The sequence below is a fragment of the Drosophila innubila genome, chromosome X (genome assembly GCF_004354385.1).
Source record: "Drosophila innubila isolate TH190305 chromosome X, UK_Dinn_1.0, whole genome shotgun sequence".
NCBI lineage: Eukaryota > Metazoa > Arthropoda > Insecta > Diptera > Drosophilidae > Drosophila > Drosophila innubila.
In genome coordinates, this window is record NC_047626.1 from 27,704,992 (window position 1) to 27,719,094 (window position 14,103).

General features: G+C 36.8%; 1 protein-coding gene across 1 annotated transcript in view; it reads left to right on the top strand.

Moving 5' to 3' along the window:
• LOC117793969 overlaps positions 1-12,696 on the top strand; it is a 32,982-nt gene extending 20,286 nt beyond the window's left edge. The window contains exons 3-7 of the mRNA XM_034634434.1: positions 6,408-6,499; positions 6,576-6,701; positions 8,497-8,835; positions 10,865-12,118; positions 12,209-12,696. Coding sequence (XP_034490325.1) covers positions 6,408-6,499; positions 6,576-6,701; positions 8,497-8,835; positions 10,865-12,118; positions 12,209-12,689 — 2,292 coding nt within the window. The 3' untranslated portion in view covers positions 12,690-12,696. The remainder of the gene's footprint in view (positions 1-6,407; positions 6,500-6,575; positions 6,702-8,496; positions 8,836-10,864; positions 12,119-12,208) is intronic.
• Positions 12,697-14,103: the final 1,407 nt, after the last annotated feature.

Here is a 14,103-nt window from a genome sequence, read left to right on the forward strand (position 1 = left end):
ATTGTAAACAATTTATTTGTATTTAATTAGCGAGGCAAATTAATTACACATACGCCATGGCTAATTTTGTCTTTGTGTGTTTGTTTTGCTTGAGTATTTCTCTTTTTTATGCTTCAAACGGCATTTAATTAAATTATGGCTTTAATATATTTACTATGCCAACATTACATGGATCTCAGATTCCGTTGGCTTCATTTGAGAGCCTCCACCTCCAAATTGGCCTCCGTCATCGCAGGCTCTTTATATATTTCCAGTCTTCTTAATACATGTGAGGTTGTGTGTGTGTGCTGGGCGCACAGGGGCGTCCCAAAAGGAGCTAAAACTAATTGGTCAGTTAATTAAATTCCAGAACTCAAATTTTGTATCGAATTTCAAACACATTTCTAAGAAATAAACTAAACAAAAAATTAACACAAATTATTTTAAGAATCAATGTAGTTAATTTATACCAGGGACCGTAACAGTTATAATTTTTAAAATAAAAATTATGAAATAAATATTATTTGCGGATTTTTATAAAAAAGTTGAAAAATAACTTTTAACTTTAATTTTTATTTTAAAAATTAAAAAAAAACTTAATTTTAATTTAATTTAAAAATTAAAAATACCTATTAATTTTAATTTTTAATTTAAAAATTAAAAATGATTAATAATTTTTATTTTTATAATAGAAATTGACAAATAATTTTTATTTTTATCATAAAAATTAAAAATAATTTTTGTTATTCAAATTTTTTTTAAAAATTGCTTTTTATTAAATTTTTTTAAATTCATAACTATTATTTGCAGTCTCTGATTTATACAATGACGAAATTAAAATAAATGAATGATATAAAAATACGAACTTCTTATATTATCTTAAGAATTAAAAGGTTTAATTTCTAGGGAATAACTTATGTTATCGAGAACATTTTCATAAACTTGGCTGCAGTTGCTAAAATAAGGACGACTCTGAGCGCAGTGTCAGGCGCAGGCATTTTAGCTGGTACTAAATTATTATTAAGTGCTTTTCATTTTAAGTTACCAACAAATACACACAAACATACAATGGTTTGTTGCCTCTGTGATATCCTTTAGCAACAATTCGTCAATGTCAAAATTACGACAGTGGGCACGATTATACTTACGAGTACTTTTGCGCCTGCTGTTGCAATTTGTTGTCAGTGCCTGCCCCCAGCTCTTAAGCTGCCACTCCTTCCTGCCCCCGCGCCTTAAGTTACCGTCTGAAACTTCCTGACTTATCTCCATAGCCATACCAATTTTGCCGTCTAGATATTGCGGCGAGAATCTGTGGAATGTCGCCTCTGTTGCTTGCCTTTTGTTGCTGCCACGATGGAAATAAATTGTTATTAATGCTTTTGGTTCATAGAACGCCTTCGAATGCGGCCCTAGCCTCTCTTTCAATTTAGTTCAGTTCACTACAGTTTTCGCTAAAGTCAATGAAATATTTGAAACGCGCGCTAAATTCTAAATGCCAGTCTGGATGCTTGACTGTGGGTGTGGGTGTGGGTGTGGGAGTGTGTGTGTATGTGTGCGTGTGCATGGAACGGCGTGGGTGTGGCCAAAGCTCAAATAATGTGCGGCAATTTGATGTGGCAACCACTTGTTGCAGAAGGCGAATGTGCCCATAAACCGTTTACGGCCGCCATCAAATTGATTTGTGCCGCTCACACGAACCAAATCAATTTCACTGCTTGAGGAAAGGTAATCATAGCTCGACTCAATTCAGCAAAAAACATCAACAGCAAATGGGTGGTACCAAGGATGCCAACCAAAAACTTAACCCCAAACAACCATCCCCTTACAAACTACCCAACGAAGGGCGTCAGTAAGCTTAAAAGCGAAGTGGAAACAGTTACAGACGGCACACAGCAAAGTCGCTAAACCTAAATACGCCAAACGAACGAAAGCCATGACAAAACAGAAGAAGAACTAAAACCGAACGGCAAACAAAAAATAACAAAAAATCTCCCAGCTTGACAAAGTTGTGCCTTAAAAGTCGGCGCTTGAATTTGCTTTCAAGGCCATCAGAAAGTTACAATTCTAAAAAACAATTGTGAAATATTTTTTGATTGCATACTTTTAGGATGGTTTGGAAAATTTGATCTTAAAATTATGCTCTATATTATGTATATCTACCGGAACTGAAACCGAGATAATCAGGTGTGTTCCAGAAATCTCTAGAGATTTTAAAGTGAAATGTTTTTTAAAGCAACAGTTCGAAATATTAGAGATTTTATATTTACAAACATATTGTTTTTTCATTTTTATTCAATTTAAAAATATTTTAACTTAACTTAATAAATATTTAATTTTGTAAAATCTCTCAAGAATTTTTAGACATTTGAAAGCAATGGTTTTTTGTATTCAGGAACACCAACAAATGCTTTTGAGATGCTTCAGCGCTGCTATAAATTTGTAGAACACACCTGAATTCCTTTTTTAAGAACCGAAAAACGATACGTTTGTACCGGTTTCGGTACACTTTATTCAAAAATAATATTAAATTATTTATTTTCCGTATGTATGTAGGTATATCACTTTGCTTTATATAACAAATAGCTAACACTTTCAGTAAGGTTTTTCTAGATTTTAGTTTGAAATTTCGAAAATAAAAAAATTTTTAGTGTTAGGGCCGGTTTTTCAATGTCTCCTTAAATTTTATAAAACAGATACATTCAAATTTGACATTGATTTCAAAACATTTTTATTCAAAACTTCTGTTGTATAGTTATCAAACCCCCTAAATACACATTGAAAAACCAGCCCTGAACCTATTATTTTTAATCAACTACTTACATATATCGATTCTAAGACTTTTTTCTCGTGTTAAAAATCATGACAAATTGGACAAAAATTTTGACTCGTAAAGTTGCTAGATCTAAAGTCTGACCAACCGATTTTCAAGTGGAATGCTATTTTAAATGTATGCCCTCTAAATTCATTCTGCATTTAAATTTTAATAGTTAAGTTTTAAAAATTTCTTTATTTTAAATTCATATTTTTTAATCTGAATTTTCAACTTTTTCATAATAAGTATAAAACCAGACTTTACCATTTTAAACTGTTTCAAAATTTGCTGACATAGTAACTATCCGATGAGTTCCATAAATCTCTAGAGATTTTGAAAAGAAATGTTTATGAAAACAACCGTTCGAAATGTTGGTGTTCCTTAAATGTCCAAGATTTAACATTTTCGAATATATTTTTTTGTATCTTAAATCAATTTAATAGATATTTTTATTCAATTGAATAAATATTCAATTTCGGAAAATCTCTCCAAATTCATTTAGACATTTGAAAGCAATGGTTTCTTTTTTTTTGGGCTGCTTTAGCGCTGTTACAGATTTGTAGAAAACATCTGTATATGATTTCTGTTACAGAGAGTATCAGATTGATGCCCGCAAGACTCGTTAAATTGCGTGCGGCTTCCGTTTCGATTTTCGCCCTTTCCCATGCCCAGCACAGATCCAGTCCCTCATATTCTACTTGGCTCCTGTAGGCGTCGACGTAGGCGTCGCAGTTGGCCGCAGCCGCAGCCGCAGCAGCAACAGGAGCAGCGTCTCATAAAATCGCTGGCTGGCTCGCTAAATGCTGTGGGGCCGTCTACAGCTTCATCGTTATAGCCATCAATCCCAGCCTTATACTTATGCTCGTGCTCATCCTCAAGCACACAGTCATTGTCATTGTCGTTGTCGTTACCATTGTTGTTGTTGTTGGTTTTGTCGTCCTGTTTGTCCTTTATTTGCATTTTGCTCCCTGCGTTGGCCAAGGAATTCAAAACAGATTTCGTGGCCAGATTGTACAGCGCTAACAGTTCATTACCCAAATGACTGCTGTGGTCTGATGAAACCGTTGGCTGGGTTCGCCGGAATCGTTGGTGGGATCGGGGTCAGGGTTTCAATGTGGTCACTACAGTGATTTAGCTGAAAAGGTTCCATTCAAATTTTTGAGTCAGGCATCAGGCCCAAGCCAATGCCAAAGCCAAAGCCAAAAACTTTTGCTCATCTTCCTTATGCATACTGCTTATAGTTTAGGCTCTGCAATTTTCTTTCAGACTTTGACCTAACTTTTCCTTTTCCACTTTTTCTCCCTTCTCCCGTACAATTTTATTTTTGTTGCTCGTACGCTCGTACAAAATCATTTTCGAGTGTCTTCCATTCAATGTTGACCCTCTCTCTCTCCCTCTTCCTCTCTCTCTCGCTGTGTATGTTTGTGCATTAAACATATGCAAGAGAAAATGAAAACTTTATCACTGTGCCAGGTTTTTGACAAAATAAATGTGTACGGCAAATGTTAACGAGGCAATGGGGTAGAATTTTTCAAGTCCTTCGTCTTAAATCCCAATTCGAAACCCAGCTCAAGCGAAATAATCACGTAAAGCACTTGAAAATACTTAAGCTCAATTAGCTGCAAGTAACTTCAGGTCTGGACAATCGAGTGGGCTGAGCTTTTAATTAAGTGCTACTCGGAACTGTGTGTGTTCATGTTGCAAAGTTGCAACTTGCAAGTTTCGTTCAAGCAAAAGCCGTCTTGAGGCAACTGCAGTGATTAAATAACTTGCTACTTTAATCCTCATAAGCAATAATAATAAACTGGCACTTAAGATTAAAATAACAGCAACTACTTAACTTTAGTTAACAGCTATAAATAAAGATTTTGTTTTTTAAGAAGATTAATTATCTGATAGAAAAGATCTTAGAAAAACAAATTTACCACTGAGTGCAGCTCACAGTTTGCATTGTTGCATAACTTAAAGAAAACACATTCAACAAATCCATCGGATAATTATAATTATGTAAGAGTCATATTCGTTTCGCAATTATTTCGAATATTTGAAACATATAAATAACTATGCTTATCATCACAAAAGCTGACAATGTCAAGCTTTCTTTTTGTCGTTTTTGGCATTTTTATTTATTGCCAAATTTTACTCATTCCATGTAATAAATTAAAGCAAAGCTCGTAACGCACTCGTAATGTTGCTCGGCAATCTCAGGCGACTTTCATTTGAGTAATTTGAGAATTTTCCATAAAACTGCTGATAATGATAAGAAACATCCATGGCAACTACTTTGGTGTACACTGGCATTCCATGCGTATGCGTAATGTGTCTTTTACTTTGACTCTGTAGCGCGTAAGAAGTGTACACGTTTTATCAGTTGGCCCATTACGGCAATAACTTAATATCCATAAATTCATTTCCGCTTCTTGTTCAATGCCGCTTGAAGCTCTCCAGTCAAATACTTGCATGTGTATGTGTAATTACAATTACGCAAAATGCCTCCACAAAGCGTTCGTGGTGGCATGCCACAGGCCGTAGGGGCAGCATGGAGATCAACGCATTGTGTGCTGGAATGTGTGTTGGAGGGTGCAAGGAATACAATTACGAGTGAGCAGACGAGAGGGTAAGAGTGACAGAAAGAGAGAGAGAGAGAGAGAGAAAGGACACAGGTAATAGGCATTGGTAACAGGCCTTGACATCGGCGGGGACTATGGCCAGGGGCAAGGCCAGAATGGGAGCCACGGCCACGGCCATTGCCTGCGAATTGAACTTTCCGTCTGAGGGAAATTCCATGAAATTGAATTTCTATTTTCTTATTTATTCATTTTTGTTTGTTTTTTATTTATAAAATCAATAGCAGCTGGTCATTTACCTGCTTTGTATTTGTTGTCAGTTGACTGTTCCGCGACTGTAATTATAAAGTTAACTAGCTTTGATTAAATGACATTTTATTTGGGTTCGAATGGGAGTGTCTTTAATTCAGAGACCTTAACTGTTTAAAGTTTTAAAAATTAAAATTGCAACTTAACAATTATTTCCAAACTTTTATTTAAAAGGTACGATATAACACTTATTTTTGATATTTATTAAAAAAGTAAAAGATAATAATTAAATAACAATTTGTATTTTAAGGTTTAAAAATAACACTTATTCTGGATTTTTTGAATGAAAATTTAATAAAGTGATTTTTGATTTTTATTTTAAATGTCAAATGAGTTATTCAATAACTTTTAAGTAAAAATCAAAAAAAAAAGTTCAGTTGAATGTCTTTTGAACCAATAAATAAATTTAAAGACTCTTATTTGTGACATTAAAAATAAAAATCATAAAAAATAACACTTATTTTAAATTTTTATTGAAAAATTTCGGAATAAGTGTTATTGTTCAAGTTTTAAATAAAAATTGTTATTAATTTATTATTTCTAACTTTTTTAATTAAAAATTATTTTTTTCATATTTTATCGGAAATAAAAGTTTTCAGCTTAGATCTTTAATTACGACAAAAATTAGAAATTTTGGTGTATTGCATGTTATCCTTACATAATTCTATCCTACTGAATTATTTACGGTCCCTGCTTTAATTTGTATTGAACACTTGAATTAAGCTCGTGTTTATTTGCAGGACTACATGCCCCAGCTGGCTGGAATTGGTCTCTGTGTTATCAATTTGATGGATGACATGCAGGAATACTCTCGTGGATTGTTTCTAATCATGTAAGTTACGACATTTTTGTGTATTTCTGTATACGACAATTGACAAATGTTCTACCTTTTGATTATTCAATTTCAGGTACTGTGGACCAGCAGTTTTATTGTCATATTTGTATATACGCACCTCCCAGGAGTTGCGTCCCCCCGATGGGCCCTTTGCGGTCATGATGTACGAGCATCGAGCCGATCTTCGGATGAGACAGAGGTAAGTTAAAAGAAGGAGAAAGAATTTGAAATATACTTGTCAGCAAGGCTGCAAATCGGTTCTGAACTGAACCTCGTAGAACCGGTTGGCCTCGGATTTAAAGCAGCCTGAACCGGATCATGAACCGAACCCTTGAAATTATTTACTTTGCGAACCCAAACCCAAACCAAACCACTTTCTAAAATACATTTTATGGTTTTCTAATATTACGTTATTATTTGAGACTTCAGATTAAAATAAGTCATATTTTAATCTTCAAATAAATTTAATTTATAATGAAAATTTGATTTCTCTACAAAAAAATTTAATTATTTTAAAATAAAGAGAAAAAATGCATAACAATAAAAATATTTTTATACCCTGAGCCCATTGAAAATGGGAAGAAAAGGGTATAATGTGTTTGGCAGAATGTAATTTAGGGGCTTGTATTTATTAATTTATATTAAAATAGAGCTATTACTGGAGAATGTATAATGTGTTTGGCAGAATGTAATTTAGGGGCTTGTATTTATTAATTTATATTAAAATAGAGCTATTACTGCTGTTCTACTTGTCCGCTCCAAATAATTCTTATCTCTAAATTCATCATTAATCAGGCTCTATTTGTGATTTTTTTTTTTTGAGGTAAGTTCCACCTAACAGACAAGTACCCATATAAATAACACGTATAGTATGTACATATAACTTCTCCATCAAAAGTGGAAGTTAGATATTGTTTTTAGTTCCATTTTTTTTTTGGGCAATTCTTCTTAGAATTCATAGTAGATTACGATTTTGATAATCGCTTGGTGCATTTTTTTTCTGTATACTCACTGTAAAGCATCTCCCAAACCAGAGCGAATAAATCGCAGCGGCAGCGGCGCGAATAAACCGCGTGATGTTTTCCGCGCCAAAATCGCAAGTGTGTTCACACCGCGGCGAATTTATTCGCGGTTTCTTTATTCGCAAAAATGTCTTCGTCAAATGACAGCCATGAAAAAAGACATTGCGCATAAACAGCTAAACGCATAAACGTCACATGTGATGATTTTTAATAAATATTTTTCAATAAAAGTGAATGATTATAAGTTAAAAACTGCTTCTCGTATTATATTATTATAATTATATTGTATTAAAAGCCAAAATATAATAATTTAACATGTAAACAAGGCAAAAATTCAACACATGCATCACATGTGACGTCATCAGCGCAGAACATGAGCAAATTTCTGCGCAATCTAATTTTATCGTTCTTGGCGGCAAGCGGAAAAAACGCTGCATGCGCGGTTCTGGAAAAAAACGTTGCACATTCGCCGTCGAAACGAATTCGCTCCGCTTTGGTGTGCATACGTTCATAAGACGCAATGTAATTATATATTCGCGCCGCTGCCGCTGCGATTTATTCGCTCTGGTTTGGGAGATGCTTAATGTAAATACCTGTGACCGGTTTGTTTGCCGTGAGCCGTGTCATTAAATTAAGATAATAAGCACTTGGTGGGCAATGGATGAAGTAAGTTCATTACTCATCTGGATTTTGGCATCGATTTGGGTCTCAGTCGTGCGAGCCGTAACACTGCTAATTGAGCTGATTAATTTTGCGAACGGATTGAAATTGAGATTGAGGTTGAGGTTGAGGTTGAGAGCACGGAAACCGGAGAGCACCTGGTCTCTTGTCGTCCGTTGCTAATGAGCTCAATTTCAACCCAATGGCAGTTTAATGACTTCGATTTCCTCAACAACTTTCTTTTTGCCCATACCTCTTGTTCATCTCTTGGCTTCGGCTTTCGTTTTCGTTTTCTCTTTCTCACCCTCACAGAAACTCATCCACATCCTCCATGGAGCCGCGCACACTTAGCGGAGGAGGCGTGGCCGGACTAAGCAACGGCCACACCACCAGCACCCGCTCCTACGATCTCTACAGCGCCGAACTGGATGTCCATCGGGAGAAGCGTAAGCAGCGCAATTTTGGAAGCATGGCCGCTACTCAGGTGGTCTGCCTATGTCCATTGATGATACTCCGATTCGCACGTCTCTCCCTCGAGGAAACCTACGAGAATCAGAAACACTTTGACTTTACCTACTTGATGTTTGTGTGGGTCGCATTTCTACCCACGGTCATATTTCCCTGTATTTATGCCTCACAGATATTGCCCAGGTATGTGTCATAATGTATTTTGCTTGTCTTCAGATACTTTTATAATTATACGAATGGAGCGCGTGAAATAATTAATAATTGCGAATTACATACTAGCTTAAATTGCATTTCGTATATTGTTGCTTAACAGTGAAAACCATTCATGAATGCATTTCCAAGTACTTCCAAGTGTGTATGCAATTACATATTTCATTTGAAATTAAAAGGTCTGTAAAAAAAGTATCTTGTTATTGAATAAGAAAAACCAAAAAATGAAGGAAAATTGTTTTTATGCGTTAGCTTCCAGGAACTTGGTATTTACTCGTGTATTAAGAGCAAATTAAAGTCTAGATGGAAAACAAGCTCTGAAAAGTTTAATTTATTTTCCGTATACGTATATATATTTTGTATATATACATATATATAATTTAAATTCAATTTTAAATAAAGAGATATATTTTGATTTCGTAATTTTTTTATTATTTACACCAAAAATAAGGTGTAAAATACATTTTTGACATATTAATAAAATGTAAAAAAATTTCATTTTTATTTTCGAGTTTTTACGAGTTTTGTTATTGCGTCTAACGTGGATGAACGAAAGTGAATTTTGATGAATTTCCAATGAAATTAGCACCACAAAAACCATATTTTTTGTTGAAAAATATTTTTTTCTAAAAGAAAATAAAGGTTTTTTTATGAAAACATATAATTTGACTGTGGGGTAAAACTTATGTGCATTATTTTATGCAAAAACTGACGAAGCCCTATATGGCTCTCTATGCATAAGGGGAAAAAGATGGGAAGCCATATATGGCTCTCTATGAATATAGCTTACTTGCTGTGAAAGGTTGTGAAACAGTTTATTTTATCATTGTAGCACAAAAATACTTTTAGGGTGTTCACTTTACAGTTGCAGCATGGCAGCGGGCAAATGTGCTTTATTGAAATCGTGAGCGTCCCTTTACAATTCAGTCCTGCCCAGATATTTTAATTTCAATTTTATAATTTGGCTTGAAAATTTTTGAGCTTTCTGGTAGTCTAGATGCTAGAGTTTACGATCTAAGTACAAAAGTTGCCGGCTCAAATCTGGAATCTTCTCAATCATCTCAATGTTTTCAATTTATTTTTATTCGATGCGCCCATTATTAACAACTTATATATTTATAAAATATGAAAATACCATTAATTTTTTGTTGTTTCGACTTTCAAAAATACTAACTTTCGATTAATTTTAATTTTAATTTAATTAATTTTAAACGTGTTTTTTATCATCATTATATGGGCATATGTGCCTGACTTTTCGTAGTCAAGGGTCTGGGTCTAGCACCCTGGCAGGAAATTTTTCAGTACCAGTTGTTGTTGTGACGTCTGGCAAATGTGCTCACTGCCATGCTGCCACTGTCAAGTGAAAACCCTAAAACCCACAAAGTAAGCAATATGCATAGAGAGCCATATATGGCTTCACTTTTTTTTTAAGCTATCTACAAAAAAAATTTTTTTTTTCAAGTATATCTTAATTAAAAAAAAAAATAAACACATACTTAAAAAAAAATATTTTTTTTATCGGTTCTGGGGTCATTCAGTAGAGGATTAAAGCAAAATGAGCACATTTATGACTCTGACTTGTTGTTGTTTTATTTTATAAGGGTCTGGGCAAAACTAACGGATTGAGCAGATTCAGAGTCAAGCATTATTTTAAAGTGGCTCGAGATTCGGCACTCTGAGTACTGCGTGTATTTTGTTATTTCAGAATTTCGGTTGTCCGGCGAGCAGGCGCCCTTGTTTCATTTTTTTTGTTTTTCAAAACATATGTAACTGTTTGAGTACTGCGAGCAGCAAGAGCAAAGACGTGCTCTCCGTTGTATTGGAGTATTGATTTTCAAGCTTTTTTTTTGCAAAACACTTGTGAGACATTTCATTCAATGGATTTATTCCTAATATGCGAGTATATTCCTAATTGACATACTATATTCACATCATTCCATTCACATACAAGACCACTGATTGACCTTGTTGTTGTTGTTCTTCTTCTTCTTCTTCCTGCTAGAGATGAACAGGAGCGTCTGCGTGGCTATTTTCGTCTGTCGGCCAAAAGGAAGCAGAAGTCACAGCGTCGGAGCGATGCCTGCACTGGCAGCTCCCGTGAGGACTCCATTGAGAAGGATGAGCACACGAATACGACCAATATTGTGGGCAGTGGACCAGGGTCGCATCCACAGGGTGACTTACATAAGCAGCTGTCAAAGGGCAACGCAATATCGGTGCGGCATGAGAGAGGACATGGACATGGCTTGAGTTCCAAGGATCGGTATAGTGGTGCACCTTATAGACAGGCTCAGACTGGCAGCAAGGATAGGGATCGGGATAGGGAACGAGAACGTGATAGAGACAGAGATAGGGATAGGGACAGGGATCGAGAAAGGGATCGTGATAAGGATCGGGATAGGGATAGGGATAGGGATCGAGAACGGGAACGGGAGAGGCAACGTGGCGGAAATACGGTGAGTGGACGAGGTGCTGGAGATGCTGGCGTGGTCAATAATCTGGGCAAGAATATGCGTGGTAAGAAGCATGATGTGAAGATCAACATCATATCGGATGGGGGGCATGCCACCTCGCAGACACGCAAACAGCCGGCGAGCAGTGGCAGCAACAACAGCAGTCGGAGCAAGTCCGGTCAGGTCAGACGCAAGTTGGCCATAGAGTGTATGTCCGTGTCCAACAACTCGGTGTCCAATCTGACCGCCTCCACGTTCTGCAATGGCAACAGCAGCGCCCTTTTGGACGACAGCAGCACCAGCAACTATGGCGATGGCGAGGAAAGCTCTGTGGTCAGCAGCATGATGCATCCGCCCCAGCGTTGGCCCACTTTGACAGCAGGTGGAGGCGGAGGTGGAACAGGTGGACTGCGTCACAAGGATGTCTCGTTCAGCGAATGCAGCAGCACCTTCTCGTCCAGCACATTGGATCGCGACCTAGAGATAATCGATCTGCTCGAGCGTGAGCGCAGCATGGACATCCAGGAGATGATGCAACGCGAGCAGCAGGGCGAGAAGGTGCGTCTGTCCATTAGCGGCGTTGGACGCCAACTGCCGGATATCGAGAAGCTCTACGCTCAGCGCTCGCCAAAGCCCAAGCGAGACTCCGGCTACGGATATGACAAGGCAGCGTTGGCTCTGGTCATGCCTGGCAGTGATCCGCTGAGCATCTCGCTCTCGAGCAGCAGTCAGCCCACAGAGTATAGCATGTGCTCCACGTTGCAGGATCAGCATCAGCAACAGCATCAGCACCAACAACAACAGCAACAACAGCTCCATCATCAGCAGAAGCAGAAGCAGCTGCAGCTGCAACAGCAGCAACAAAGTCATCAGCAGGCACAGCTGCATCTCAGTCAGCAGCATTTGGATGTGGAGGAAGAGGAGGTGCCGCAGGACTTTTACGATAGCTACACGCCAGGTGGCAGCAACAACTTGCCGCCAGCGGTGCAATCCTCCATGGTGCAATCCGCAACAAGCGCTCCGCCCCCGCCCGCCTATCAGTATCAGTATACGCGCCGCTTGAGCCGCAAGACCTCCACGACAGGATCCCATCATGTGGGCGGCGGGACATCGCGCGGTTCCAAGCGGGACAGCTTCAATTCGCTTAACGGCACCGATCTGATTGCCGGCGCTTTTTGTGAGCTCGATCCGACTCAGCCGCTTAACAAAATGGCCGGACTCGAAGGACGTATGCGACGCAGCAGTCCAAGGAATGCCAGCTTCAGTTCCAGCTCAGCACGTAGCTCGCTTAAGTCACGGGATTATGGGCACGGATCGCAACATTCGGCTCATCCCGAGCTGGACTTTAGGGAGAATATATTTGCCGAGCTATAAGCGTTTCTGGGACAATGGACACGCCCCCTGCTCCTGCCCCTACCCATTCAGAACTCCACTTACGAAGCAAAAAGGAAATGCAATTCATTTCCCACATGTTTTTTGTAATACTAAAATATTGTCGAGGCACAACTGTGCGAAATGTTGCAACTTTTTTATTAAGCATTTTTTCTACTTGTTGGCATAGGAAAAATACTAGAGGAATGGGGAAGTATGTTAGTGAAAGTATAGCTGAAATTTTTGGCTTTTTTTTTGTGTTTTACTTTTGTTCTTTTTGAAAAAGTTGTGGGAAAGCGGAAGCTGCAAGTGTTGAATTTAAATAAGAACATTTTTGCAGCTTTAGGGAATTTTTTGATTACCAAAACTAAATAATAACAAACAAATATGAATAGTAATAATATTAATAGATAATACATGTATGGTTATCTCAATCTACGTTTTTAATGCCTATATACACGTAATGATACTGAGAGAAATGATTGATTGATTGAACGAATGGGAAAGCGTGCCTACAGAATAGAAAGCGAAAAGTGAAAGAAGAGGGAGAAAGAAAGAGAGACAGAGAGCGAGCGGCAATAGTTGCTCAGTTAAAGTGTTATACACAGTTTATAGAAACTAACTATTTTTTAAGCTGCTCCGAAAGGAAAGAAAATAAAGATCTTAGTATAGCTATGAAGAAAAAAATATGAGAAAAAATAATCAAATAAATATAAAATTTCTTAGCCAGAAACTTAAATTTGTTAGCATAATTCATGTTACTTATTTAACGAAATTGTTAAAAATATCGACTAAAAGACATTAGAATAAGTCAGTTTATGCTGTGTTTAGCTATGAAGAATTCTTCACCAAAAAAAATATATATAAAAAAAATAATATTATATAGTAAAAATATTCAAGCATTGCCAAAAAATACAGCATGCGAAATGTGCCAAGCAACAAAATCAATTTTTGAAACCAAAAATACAAACATATTTTGTGTATATACCAAGTACATTAACAGCTATGAGGCAGTGTTATTCGAGTAAGATTAAGTGGGGCGTTCCTATTTATAAGAGAATTTGGTAATCTGTTAAACTGATTGAAATTTAAAAAGTATTAATGTTTATTAATTGTTGGGTGTTCATTAAGCTAACAGGTTACCAGAGTATATTGACGTTGTGCATACCCTACACAAGAAATGTTAATAGCTTTTCAAAGTTACAAATTGCAATTGTGTTTCAATGTCCAAAATAATATCATGTATGCTCCAATCTAAAGCTATACCCTGTACCCATGTCTAAAAAAGTCCAAATACAGAATTTTCTCCTGCATTTTACAGTTAAATAACTTTAATGCTTCATATTAATTGTTATGAAATATTCAGCATTTTTAGATGACAAGTATAAATACATATATAAGCGTTAATTGTAACTCA